Source organism: Gasterosteus aculeatus, chromosome 1, assembly GCF_964276395.1.
Source record: "Gasterosteus aculeatus chromosome 1, fGasAcu3.hap1.1, whole genome shotgun sequence".
NCBI classification, from domain to species: domain Eukaryota; kingdom Metazoa; phylum Chordata; class Actinopteri; order Perciformes; family Gasterosteidae; genus Gasterosteus; species Gasterosteus aculeatus.
Window position 1 is genome coordinate 20,805,077 of NC_135688.1, and position 14,434 is coordinate 20,819,510.

The 14,434-nt window shown below is 41.7% G+C and overlaps 1 protein-coding gene across 24 annotated transcripts in view; it reads left to right on the forward strand.

The window, feature by feature from the left end:
* The window catches only part of myo18ab (myosin XVIIIA b), a 104,957-nt gene that overhangs the window by 52,489 nt on the left and 38,034 nt on the right, over window positions 1-14,434 (forward strand). For all 24 annotated transcript variants that reach the window (XM_040194098.2, XM_078098733.1, XM_078098774.1 and 21 more), the window contains 8 exons: window positions 904-1,090; window positions 2,159-2,366; window positions 3,179-3,288; window positions 5,414-5,479; window positions 8,508-8,636; window positions 12,210-12,353; window positions 13,277-13,366; window positions 13,636-13,755. In XM_040194098.2, the coding sequence (XP_040050032.2) occupies window positions 904-1,090; window positions 2,159-2,366; window positions 3,179-3,288; window positions 5,414-5,479; window positions 8,508-8,636; window positions 12,210-12,353; window positions 13,277-13,366; window positions 13,636-13,755 (1,054 nt within the window). The remainder of the gene's footprint in view (window positions 1-903; window positions 1,091-2,158; window positions 2,367-3,178; window positions 3,289-5,413; window positions 5,480-8,507; window positions 8,637-12,209; window positions 12,354-13,276; window positions 13,367-13,635; window positions 13,756-14,434) is intronic.

The following is a 14,434-nucleotide window of genomic DNA, read 5'->3' on the forward strand; positions in this document are numbered from 1 at the left end:
ACATACAGTGCCCCCCTTTTCAGTGTGTGGGAGAGGTGATCTGTGAAGCCACCGTCGTAGTTGTCCTCCTTTGACAAACTGGTTATTTAAAACAGCAACAAGTCATTTAAGAATGAGTTCATCAAAGAGCTAACCATTATTTTCTTCTACTAGGGCTATCTACCTATGCAGATGGTTGTGGAAGTTTTTGAGACATCTGCTCCCTAGATTTATGCTTTCAGCCTGCATAGAATTAGTTGTTCAGTATGTATCATTAAAACAACTAAATCTAAATCAGCCAATCCGCCATTTGAGAGAAAAGCGGCGTGAGCTGTCCAGCAGAGAACTTCTATGGCACTTCTATGTACTAAAAGGAACGTTAACGTTGACGTGCACTAACATGGTCTAAAAGTAATGTTCACATGCACTAATTTGGATTAAAAGGAACTTTTAAGTGTGCTGACGTGGATTAAAAGGAACGTTCATGTGCACTAATATGGATTAAAAGGAACCTTTATGTCCACTAATATGGATTAAAAGGAACCTTTATGTCCACTAATATGGATTAAAAGTAACCTTTATGTCCACTAATATGGATTAAAAGGAACCTTTATGTCCACTAATATGGATTAAAAGGAACATTCACGTGCACTTACGTAGCCTAAAAGTAAGATGGAGATTTATTATTATTATCTGTTTCACACGTTTATTAAAAGTTATAATGCTGTAAATATCCATGTCCTCGTAGAACCAATTCACCACCCCAGCAGCTGTTTTTTTAAGGTTACTTATCCCTTAATGTACTCCTCTATTTTAACTCTCAAGCATTTTCATCATTTTTTTCAGTTCTCTGTATATTATATTACCTTGTACCATATATTATATAGTAAGGAATGAAACCTTACAGATGCTCTTCATCCACAGGAAGAACATCAGTGGGCTGTTCATGGGCCGGGCCAGCGGGGCCACAGTGCTGTCCGGCTCCATCGCTGGTCTGGAGGGCAGCTCCCAGCTCGCCCTGCGGCGAGCCACCAGCATGAGGAAGACCTTCACCACGGGCGTGGCTGCCGTCAAGAAGAAGAGCCTGTGTATCCAGGTCAAACTCCAAGTGGTGAGTGAAGCAGGCGGTGATTGAAAAGTGTACCTCATGCATGAAAAAAGCCCTGGTGGTCAAGTGATAAAAAGGAGGGACGGGGACAGCGCTGTAATGTGATGATGTTCTTAATATTAACACTATGAGGTTTTAGGCACAACACCTTTTCTCTAAATCACGTTGACTCATTTTTTAAGGAAGAATAATTAGTGTAGGTAACACAAGCAGCATTTAAGCAGGTTAATTTTCCTCAAAAAGCCTGTAAAGTGACCTAGGTTCCTCCGTGCACCTGTCCTTCGAAGATTTAAAGTAGTGGCCCTTATTGTAATAAATCATCCTGCTCCACCTGTCCACACATTGGTTAGCTAACTGTTGAACTCCAAAATCTATCCAGTGCACACTTTTGTTGAAATACCTGAGGTGTTTGTTTTTAGTTGTGGGCGCTGGAAGCGGTTCATTAAATGTTAACCAGCAATTTGGATTCATACTCAAATCAGCTGACATCTGCTTTTATGTCACAATCAATTTCAGGAGAGAAAATCTTCTACTGCTGCATCCCTTACTTTTATCAGGAGGAATCTCTAAACATACAGTTCATATGTCATGCTTCACAAAAGCAACGATTAAGTATGATGTTGAATATAATACCTGTTAGGACCCTTTCCTTGGCTCGTTTTTGGGGTTTTCCTTCATCGCCCCACCTGGAGTCAAGGATGAGCTGATTAGATTTTTCTGGACCATAATTAATTGCTGATGCTAATTATGGCAATGTCACACAGATGTCTAATAGTATCGAATAATGAAGAGATGGGACTTTGGACAGGTTGCCGGGGCAAACAGCTGTGGGGCACCAATGCAGCGTCATTTAATTCCCACCATAGCTCTAGCTAACTTAAACCTGATTGGAGCTTAAATCAGCCAGGGCTAAGATAATACCTGTCTGTGGGTTTGTGTGAGCAAGTCTTCATTCATCGCATACATCCTCTTTTTTCAAGCTGCCACAGCGCAAAGAGAATGCTGTGAAACTAGAGGAGGGAACAGATGTTTAATCATCTGATATCTAAGTAACCGGCCTTCTGTCCCCAGGATGCTCTGATTGATATGGTGCGTCGTTCCAGGGTTCACTTTGTCCACTGCCTGCTGCCCAAAGCAGAGGCAGTGGGTGGAGGAGGTGAGCCCCGCGTGACGCATGGAGAGAGCCTAGACTCGGGCCTCATGACTTTGGACGTGAGCCTCCTGAGGGCTCAGCTCCGAGGATCCAAACTGCTGGACGCACTGCGCATCTACAGGCAAGGTAAGACAGGACTCATGAAAACCTTACTAGTTGGACATGAACATTGTGAGTTGACTGAAAATACGTTCTCCTATCCTATGTTGCATGTTGTGACATGTAGGATCTGATGACTCATATAGCTTAGCCAACACTAAGGCTGTGTGCTGTCTGAAATGGGTGCGTGCTACTTTATTTATTCCGGACTCTTATTATGAATCATGGGGGAGCGCAAGGCTCCATATTTGGCCCGGCTTCATTCAGTCTATTATTGCCTACACTTTGCTGTAATAGAGGTACTTGTATGTGTAGATAGATAGAAGTGTGAATCATTATGTGTTGGTGATGAAAGGTGATATAAAACTAAAGCTTACTGACTATGATAGAAGTCTGACTATTACTAACTGTGCTAGTTTGGTTTTCACTCCCATCTATTATGCATCTCCCACCTTTATAGAAGTACAATGCTAGACCACTGGGGGGAACATCACAGGATTAGTGATGTGACATACGCACCTGTTGTATCATCACAGAGATCATTCATCTTTGGTTCCAGTTCTGGCAATCTAATCATTTTAATCCAGTGAAGAATTTAACTTTTGGAGGGTGTATAAAAGGATTTTGATATCCCGACCCATTGCTGTTACTGTTGAGAGGACAGATGAGGTCTTCATTTCAAAGTGTATATACATTTTTTCTCACCCTCTATAAAAGCTTGAGCTTACTTTGTACTCCACCACGTGTTTTGTGTTTCTCCTGAAAATCAAAGTTGACCTTTGGCACATTGTTGGATCTCCAACTCCTCTGACCTTGGTGTGATGTTTGTGTGCCTCCAGGATACCCAGACCACATGGTGTTCTCTGAGTTCCGCAGGCGCTTTGATGTCCTGGCACCACATCTGACCAAGAAGCATGGCCGCCACTACATTGTTACAGATGAGAAGAGGGTGAGTGTGGCTGGATAGGGACTTTGTTTGATGGAAACTAAGATGTTTGATGGCGTTACACTAAGGTATGATTTGTATCAATGTTGTCTTGGATTCTACAGAAGATTTTCTTATGGATTATTTTTAAATGAAAGCCAATGAAAAGACTAAAACCAATAATGTGCTGGTCAATCCCTTTACCTCGTCAGTGGCTCTGAGCCTGACCTTTATGGAGAAAATACCTTCCTAAAACAACTGTTCACTAGTTTATATCACAGCTACCCAAACAGGAGGCAATTGTGTATTTATTTAGGACTATTTAGAGCAGTAGATTAATCGATATTTGGTGCTCAGGCGGGTATGTGGGAAGGCAATGTATATCAGGCAGTTTTACCATATATAAGCTTTTTAGTGCTTTGTTGTTTATGTTAGTTTATGGTGAATCCCACTAAACCTGACAAAAAAAATAAAATAAACACCTCAAGTCTGTTGCTTTAATGTTTCTTTAAATACGTATCAGGCACTGTACCTAATATTTATCAGTTACTTTTATAAATCTTCCTGAACCCAATCCAGTGAAACAGCAGTGAAAAAAGAAAATCTGTCACTTTGAAAGTCGTTTTTTGCCTGAGTTTTCTTCAAAACAAGTTTGTGGTTAAGTGGTTGGAAAATTAAAACAGTCCGATTCAAATAGGTCAGCTAACTTGTCATGTCAGACGTGGCTGTGCTCTACAATAAAAAAACATAACCCGATTGTGTCAGATTGTTCCTCAGCTTGCCCTCTACATTCTAATCGTGGTGTGTGAACAGACTCCCTTTATTCCTCCTCTCCTCTTTCCACTGTCCTCTTCCTGCTCCAAGAGCGCTCTTGTGTGTAATTAATTATGATTGCACAGGCTGGCAGCATACGGCTATTGTACTGATTAATTACCGGCAGTGCTTTCCATTCCCTTGTCTCTTTCCAAATTCTTTTCTTGTCTCATTATCTTTCCATTCCTTTGTATAGGAGGCAGAACAGTTTAGGAACATCCCTGAGTCCGTGATTAATGCCTTCTCTAGATTCTGCTCAGGCAGTGTATAGCAGCTCTGCACAAGGGTGCGATTAGTCTTTATGAGCAGAGGAAAAACCTCCTTCTGCACCTATTTTACAAAACATATCTTATCAGAAGGTGCCTTCAATTTCTACCTGTTTGTCTGTGTGTGTGCCAGTTCACATAGAGTAAACAAAGTACATTGAAATGAATTGCAGAGAACGGAGATGATGTTAACCGGATTCATTAAACAGATCAGTGAAATCAAGCGCTCCTCTCAACACGCTTGAAATAAAGTGGCAAACAAGAACAAAGATGCGCTTTGAGAGCTCAGTCAGGGAGAACTAATGGTAGCCAGAGAACAAACAGTGGAGGAGAGAGACAGCAGGGGGGGATGGATGAAAGGAGGTGGCGCGAGACAGAGGAGGACATATAATTGGAGGAATAATACGAACAAATGGGCTTTCATTGAAAAAAACCTTTTGGTGATCCGAGCCCGTCTGAGAGAACGGCCCAGTTCTGTCAGTTCCTCCACCGCCAGATGGTGTACCCGCAAAGAGCTTTTCAGACCAACCTGGCACACAGCAGAGAGGAGATGAGCGCATTCATGTCAAGCTCAAACCTCTGCGGAACCTGACATGTATCCAAACCTTGAACACAGTGAGATACGTCAACCAGTGACAGTACAATATACTAGGCCAAAAACCCAGAGCAGCAGAGGGGAGATGTCCCGACTTTGATCGGTTGTATGGTATGTGGTATGACAATGCTACATGATAGCTACCTCAAAGATCCAACCTCAAAATGGCCAACTTTGAGAAGAGAGGAATTGATTTGGAATTCCCAGTATACAACGAGTGAATAGCCCCATAGAAATCCATTTGAGACATGCTTATCGGCAGTCACAAGCCTACATCCTTTAAAACTGAGTATTAAAAACTCCGGCACATACTTGGGCGCTCACTGAATGAGCTCCTGGGTCCGTTAAGAACACGGTAATGGATCACCTTCCACACACAGCAGCGTTTTGAAGTCGCCGGCTCAGAGGTAAGGCTGGGACAGCCGTGGCTGATTTAGTTGCTCTGTCTGCTCACTACCTGTTCTGCTTTTTGCAGGCTGTGGAGGAGCTGTTGGAGTCCTTGGAGCTGGAGAAGAGCAGCTACCAGATGGGGCTGAGCAGGGTGAGTGGCATCCCAAAGCATGCACACTTCATGCATGATGCTGTCATATTTCTAATCCAGGCCCAAGCCTTCATTCACTGCAGATAAAGGCCTTCAATACAGATATTGCACCGTTACATAACGTATATTTATCACATTGTCAAAAGACATCTCACTATTTGTGTTTTTCTTTGGCAATTGTATCTAGTGTTTGGTACGTCTATAAATCAATATCTTTAATAGGACATGTGGACATCAAAACATCAGATTACTCCATTGGTATTGGCTGCTCACTCACACAATCTGTCACGTTTCTATCTAGCCCTTATAGTTGAGGGTTGACTGCTATAGGTGGTAGGAATTCCGGCATAACCACACAGCACCATTAATTACATCCATATAACCACAAAAACACAAAACCAGACGTATGCCAGCACTTTGTTACTTTTTAGGGACACACAGAGAAACAAAGAGAAAAATGGAAACACATTTGCTGAATGTAGCTTACAGTTCAAACAGGTATTGCATATTTGAATATGATTATTTTATTATGGATTGATGATGAGCATTATCATGGCCAACCGGTGTTGTGCTTAACGGTAGTATGCACAGTCCAAGACAAGCAGGAAGTGTTCCGTTTCATTGAGCTTAACATGAAGTCCTTTTGAAGTAATCAAAATAACAGAAACAGAAATACAGCAAATGACCCATGAATTGTAACAGGGGTCATCACATTGACGTCTTTATGTCACTCAAAGGAGATAACACCTGACCTTCATGCTCTGCTTTCAATATGTGCACAACGTGTTGAGTGAACAGAAATCAAGTAGTGAATACAAAAGGATTCTGAATGGTGCAAAGTATTTCTGTTTAACAAAAGAAACTACAAAGGAAAGGAAGTACCAGAGTAGTTACATGGTAGCTATACAACTGCTCCTCAATGCTCTTTATTAGAAAGCAGCCCATTTTGTCTTTGCTGAACGCTACGCTTTTTATGGAGCATTTTGACTTTGACCTTGAACTCTTTTCACTTACCTGGCTTCAACTTTACCTTCACTTTTAACTGACTAATGTTATAATCACAACCTTCAACCCTAGAAAGTCTCAAAGATCTGTGATGGTCCTGGCTCTCTGTATTCATGAAAGTTGCCAAGCAGCAGTCAGACACTGCCAGACTTCAGCTCTTTGAGATAAAGCTAATCACAAGGAAAAAGACAGGATGGTGGTTTTGTTAATTAGATATGTGAATGTCTTTGGAATAAAGAACAGTGAGTGCCTTGAGCTGTCAATTAGTGAAGTTTCTTGGCAGATACTGCAGTTTAACCTTGCCTTGGTGTTGCTGTGTGTCAGTCTATACTATACTTTTTCCAAGTTCAGAAAAGAGTTTCAAATTGGAACTTTTGCCTTCAGTAAACGTGCTGTCTACTGCTTTTATCATCATTATTATTTGACTGACTATTATTTGAAACTGCTGCTGATTTTAGTAGCAGTCATCATTTTTCCATCACTATCCTGCTTACTATGAATCATGGTCTTATTTGAACTGATTTTACATTTAGTGACAGTGTTAATTTTGTCACACTGCTGTCCATCCTCACAGAGAAATCCCTCCTGTATCCCCCTCTATGTCAGCCCTCATCAAGCCCCACAAAATAAATTTAAAATGAAATACATTGATCTTAATTGCTTTTGGAAAAATGAAAATGACCAAACTGCCAATTTTGCTTTAAGAAATGATTATTTGAAATGACCATCCATAAGAAGACAGAGACAAATAGATTGAACGGCGATTTATTAAAATAAATGTTTGTATCCATTCAACTTGTATGTTGGTATTTAGACTAGTCAACAACTTGTGCCCGCTCCCACACATAACCTTTTATTCAGCCAGAAAAAAGGACAGATTGAAATAGTTTAGCTTTGTTTTGGGACTGATTATTGTCACCCACGATGACACACGAAGTGTGGCCGTGTCTCCCCTGGGCTGCTAGATGATGCCTCTCAGTGCCAATGAGTTTGTGGCCGTCTGTGCCTAATATCAGAAAAAACGGTCTCTGAGGAGCACAGCGTTCATGTCAGCCAGATGTGTTGCCTCCTCTCCATCTCATCTGAATACAGTGCATTTCAAAGGCTGCTCCAGGGCGGGCCTGCAGTGCCATAACAGCTCCCCAAACTTGGACCCAAAACATCTGGATCGCGTCCTTGAGGCTGTTTGGCAGCGCTTGAAAGGATATGCAGCTTTTCTGAGAAAACATCCATACCACAATTGACCATGTTCATTTCAATGTGATAAATAATAATTTCCGGGAGTATTATTCTTTTTCTTTCTACTACGAGGGTAAATCTTTTATTGTGGACGACAGTGCCAAATATGATATGACTTAACTAGAAATAGCCTAAAATGTACAGATGGAACTGCATATCTACTCATGTCTCCTACTAGAGTCACTTCACCTCTATAACAACAGCCAACCGTGGCTTCGGCATTAAACACTTCACACTTGCCATTAATAATAGTAAATAGTTGTGTCAATCATCCTTTGCACAAATATCAAATCTCCAACTGAAAAATCTAAGATTTCAAATATATAAATAATATATATATATATATTATATATATATAATATATATATATATATATATATATTGTGATATTTTGTGAAGATTTTGCACTGACAATTGTAAAATAAGAATGGCTCTGGGTCAAATATGTCTTTCCCCGTTTATTTTCTTGCAAGGAAAAAAAGGTCACAACAGATACGTGCACAGTAGACTGCCGAGAATATCTTTCCGCCCCCACAACAGGGCAAGGCCGTTCTTATACTTCAGTTCAGTTACAGATGGCATCAACAGAAAACTTATGTGACACATGTGAACCAACTTGTTGTGTCTCTTCAGCCAGGACATCTTATCAATGTGAGACACTTCAGTTCAGTTACAAGTATTTTGTATAGTAACTATTTTGGCCTAATAAAGAAAAATACTAGAATACTAAAATACTCAAAACTTGTGTCCTTACCTTGCCTGAACTCTCCCTTTGCTCCTGCAGGTGTTCTTCAGAGCGGGAACTCTGTCCCGTCTGGAGGAGCAGCGAGACGTTCAGACCAGGAGGAACATCTCCCTGTTCCAGGCTGCCTGCAGGGGATACCTGTCCAGACTGGCCTTCAAGAAGAGGAAGGTAAGGGCCTTCATCACGGAAGATCAGTGGGCTCAGAGGGGCTCCTATGGTCACACCTTACGGGCGCTTCGTTATATCTAACCACAAGTCAGGGACAGGGGCGTAGGGGCACTCAGGGGCGTATGGACACTCATAGTCAGGAGGACGGATACACTTGTCTTCATGTGCTTTCATTGGACTGATGCTCCATCACACACTTCTACAACAGTCCTAGAGGCTCCTCCAACCACTTCAGTCCTGATGGCTGGTGTGGAAGGTCATCTTCTGTCAAGTGACAGAATGTTTTGTATTTTACATGTAATTGGTCCACTTATCATTCCTGCTGTATTGGCACAGCTGTATTCAGATACAGTGTTGCTAATGCGCTATATGAACACTGGCATTCATTAACAGTACAATCTGCTGCCTGCTGCTTTAACACACTCAAGAAAGGTAATCTGACTACATTAAGGAGGCAAACCTTTGGTTTGGTGCAGGTGCTCTGCATGGCCTTCCGACACTCATTGCACATTCAAGATTTCAGTACCAACTGGAATTGATAACACCCGCTCTTGTCAAATGTTCATTAACTGGTGGGACAATATCCTCCCTATGGCAACCCGACCTGGAACAGGGCATGGGTCACATGATATAATCTGTTGTTCAAAGCCCTAAAGCAGAGCCCATCAGGTCCCTAATGCGGCAACGTGTCTGCTGGCTTCCCACCTACAATGACTGCCGCTGTGGCCACTGTGGAGGTGGGTGAGGGCTTTATGCTGTGTTCAGGTGTTCTCTGTATGCACCGTGGCATCTTCAGACATTTCTTAGTGAGTTGAAACATGTTTCAACCCAAAGAGGGACATTGACTATGCAGCAAAATTAACTTTTTGTGTGTGTGCGTTGAGGCTGACGAGTTGAAAACATTGCTGAATCCTGGCTGCTAAATCTATATCAAATCAAATTAGAACTTTTAAGCCTCATTTATAAGGAACTCTTCCCAGATAGTCATAGCAGATCTCAAACCCACTGGGTACCAAATCAGTGGTATCTCTCCACTCCCATTCTATCCCGTTCAATCTCTGGTTTGGATTAAAGCTTTCGTTGGTTTTGTCCTCACTCAAACGTCTATGTACTCACAAAGGGAGACTTCAATGAGCTCCTGCTCTTCATATTGCCACAACCCAAAATCGATTTGTGTGTTCCTCCATCTAGTTCCTATTATTCCTGCTCGGGGGAACGCTGTTTCCTTCCAACAGCAGCGTTTAAAGCACTCCAGGGAGTGAGTGAGGGGGGGATAGACAAATAGAAGAGATCCTCTGCCTGCAGCCTGCCTCTACTCTATCTCCTTGACATTCATGGGGAACAGTTGAGATTAAAGGAGCATGGGGGATTTCTCTTCCAGCCAATCAACAATGAGCCTAATTAAATAGCTGCCTAAACACAGACCCCCCCCAGCACCTTCCCCCACCTCATATTTTTTTATATATATAAAAAATATATTTTTTTTTTATGAATGTAATCAAATTAACTAGAAACCAAAGCGGTTTGGTTGAACATTTGATTTGAATTGTTATATAAAATCAAGTTACCCATCATGACCTTAACATCATAACATGCAAGTTAACATCTAGAAACATGTATTATTGCATTTTTATTGTATCAGGGATCACCATTACGTTAACATTATTAACATTATAGTCATGAATCCATAATGTATACAGCTATCAATAATCTATGTTAAGTAGCAAGTGTCCCTGTTAGAGTGATGTGGTCCAGCACTGAGTACACGGCTCGGATTTTGTGACTTTTTAGTCTATGTTTGTTCTGGATTTACTTTGGAGTCGTAGTCGTATTGATAAGACTTTTTTTTATTCTGTTGTCATGTCAGTCACCTTCTTTACCAATTACTTTAGAGGTTTGCGGGGTGATCAGCATTCGTCAGGCTGCTTTTCCTTCTGCTTCTTCCTGCAAGTTATTCCCATTTCCTAATCTGAAAATGGAAACGGAATTCTCCAGTTCTTTGAACATTTCTCAAATAATGCTCAGGGTCATCATGTTAAAAAAGTAACGTTTGTGTGATCAGGACCTCCAGTCACGCCAGCTTAGCTGCTGTTCGCTTTAACAAGCTGCCAGTGGAACATTGATGGTTTTATTTGAGCAGGAACCGTTTTCAGTCTGTCTGAGATGGAGCCATTAGCTAAAGGAGAAAACTGCTGATGCTTTTTAAACATGTGTTCATAGAGGGCTGCGGAGTGCCGGCTAACTGTTTCCTCTGTCTCCTCTGTTGAAGAAAAAGACTGGCTGTTTTGTAGAGTCTACTTCAAAAAACCATCAGGATTTTCATTTGTGGTAGACATTAGACAGTGCTAGATTTGGTTAGCTCAAACATTCAAATCGGATTCACCTCCCACATATCTATGAGTGAACATTCTAACATACAGTAAGCACTCTCCATGTTCCAATATATCAACTAAAAGCTCTATTCACAATTTAGTCCAGGAGGCGATATTTAATTTAAAGATAAGTTTAAACCAAATCTTCTCAAAATCTGTTTGGCCCCTATAGCTTTTACACGTCCCGATGTTACTCTCAGATGAAGAAGGTATCCCATTGGTAGGCGTCTGGCCTACCAATGGGATACCTTCTTCATTTGATTATCCTTTTTCTGTTGCAAGGCAAACTGTTGTGGCTTTACTACTTTACTGGCTCAGTGTCTCACTATTTTGTGTTCTGAACAGAGAAGTTTTCAATGTCCTCAGGTTCCCACACATCCTGGGAACTGTTGACCAATTTTGAGTCATGGAAATCACATGGATAATGTCCTGATAAATCATACTAACACTCAAAGAGTAGCCTGTGGGGCAGAGTACTCTGAGCAGCCTACTCTCAGTTATGACGTGGAAACTCTGTGAGCGCACTTCATGTTACATCACATTGTGGCACATGCAGGGAGGAGGACATTACATAATGACTAGTTTTAAACTAGAATAATGCTAAACTGGTTAGCATGTTTGGGCCAGTGTTATAGCCGAAGACGGCATGTCTTTTAAACCCGACTTCCACACAGAGTAGGGTATTCATATTCATATTTGATTTGACAAGATCCCTGTTTGTCACACCAGCTACAGCACCACCAACAGCCCTGTAAAGAACAGTGGGAGCCCTTTCACAGGACATAGACGTTCCGACGCCCCTGGAGTCGTGAGCTTCGCGTAGTGGTAGTGAGGTTGCTGAAGAACCAATGCTCCTTCAAAACAAAAAGCTTTTTGCTGTGGAGGTTCTGTTCAACTGGGGAGGGGACTGTTACCCAGATAAAGTCCAGAACATAGAAAGATGGATGTACCGCTTTGGGATTCATGAAGTCCTGCATCCATTTCAGAATTGACTTTTCCAAATGAATCGATTTCTTTCATTCAAAACAGGGCTATGTGGCTTCATGTGATTCTGGCAAGTAGTAAAGAAGTGTATGATATCACACTGAGGACACTACCTCCCTGTTTTTCTAAACACACATTGGCGAATGAGTAGTAAATGCAGACTACAAATCCTCTCTACAGTTCTGATTAGTCCTTGTGTTGTGGCATGTGTTGACAGATCCAGGATCTGGCCATCCGCTGCATCCAGAAGAACATAAAGAAGAATCGGGGCGTCAAAGGCTGGCCATGGTGGAAGCTCTTCACCAACGTCAGACCTCTGATAGAGGTGCAGCTCACTGAGGAACAAATCCGAGGCAAAGACGTAAGTACACACACACACACACACGCACGCACGCGCAGAAGAGCGTTTAGCACAGTGGATGTGTGAACGAGAATTCTCTCCCATACTACAATTTAGTTCAATTAAAATTTAAGTCTGTACAGTCTGCACGGATGTGACATCCTCTGTCCCGAAACCCTCACATCAGCACAGGAAAAACTCAAAAAATGAAAACCCTTCGATGTGGAAAAAAGGGAATAAACCGCAGGGAAAACGTCAGAGGAGGGATCCCTCTCAGACAACAATATGTTATGCTAAGCTAATAGGGCTACATTTGTGGTGGGAGGGATGGTGGACGGGCCAAACTGCGTTCTGTTGACTAAACCTATCTTCCTGTGTATACAGAAGTTTATTTTGAAGATGGACTATATGTAACGAATAAAGCGACCTAGAGTGCCATACTTTGAAGTCTAGGTCACTGACCAGGCGCTGCTATCATGAGTTGTGAGTGAGAATGTGTTTAACTGGCAACGTACTCTTGCATTAGAGGGGCTATTTTGCATTGTGCATATTAATAGGAAAGATGTATTTTATCCATTCGCTAATTCACATTGAAATAGAACACTCTTTTTCTTCCAAACAGATTGGATTTTCTTATTGACCAGATTCAGATTAAATACGACTATACAGGCACCTCAACAACTACAGACAAATATAATCACTAATTTTATTGCAATATTTACAATTAATGTGGTTTGATAATGACATTTAATCCATTAAACTCTGTCGGATCCATAAAATAAATGTCAGAGGATGTGCACGAGGAAAATACTCATAAGCACACCCCTACAATTAGGCAAAAATGAGATAACGCTGATGAGTATAATGAATTTATGTGTTGATTAATTCACTCCAGCTGCTATATCCTCACAAACATGTCTCTATGTCATTAACTTCCCTCTCAGGAAGAGATCCAGCTGCTGAAGCAGAAGCTGGAGAAGGTGGAGAAAGAGAGGAACGAGATGAGACTCAACAGCGACCGCCTTGAGAGCCGGGTAAACGCACAGTAACAGATGGACGCATGAACTTAGCAGGGTTCATTGTCAAGAAGCACCTTAGAATGCTGAGAACAAAATGTAAAGACTTATGAATCTTTCATCAAGAAATATGATTCTGACGAAGAGCAGTCTGCTAGAGTTAGAACAACAGTACATTTTATTCTACTAGATAATATAGCCTCCAAGCTACACATGCATATGTAACATAAAGCATAAAGGTGCCTGATATGTGCTGTGTGTGTGTTTGTGTTGACGCGCTGCATCAGATCTCAGAGCTGTCATCAGAGCTGGCTGATGAGCGCAACACCGGGGAGTCAGCCTCCCAGCTGCTGGAGTCGGAAACTTCAGAGAGACTCCGCCTGGAGAAGGACATGAAGGACCTGCAGGTAGACATACACATACACACACCCACAGAAGACGGCCGCTTGTGAAGTCACACAAGCGGCCGTCACACAAGTCACATGTGACTACAATCGAGTCGGGTTTGGTTCACATGCTGCCCCGTTAAACTGTTAAACTGAGCTTGGATTAAATCTGTCACACGCCATGGGAGTAATGCCTCACCGTGTCCATTAACGATCTGACTCAGCGCTTTCTCCCAAGCACAGTTCCATTAAGGCAAATGAAAATGGAACTGCCTTATTGTGATGGCAAATAGATACGGATAATACTTACAATTAGCTTTTAGCCGTAAACTAAAAGTGTTTTCTACATTCTGCCACTTCATGCTGATGTTTCCTTTTGATGCACATTGGAAAAAGTAGTTTTAATATCTGCTCATGTATCTATAAACTTAACGTCAGCACATCAACTTGGATTATTCAAGAGCCGAACTATTAGCCAACCCTGCTGTCCTTTTGAGAGTATGTATCGTTTATTTGAGTATTAACGTTGGAAGATTTCATCATTGCGTTTTGTAAAGACACTTAATTTTAGCTGATGCTTTTATCCAAAGCAACTTACATTTTTAACCCATGGCTTTTATATTTATGCTTGGGGGAGCAATTAGGGGTTAGATATTTCGCTCAGGGGCACTTTGACATGGGACATGGAGCAGCCGCGGCT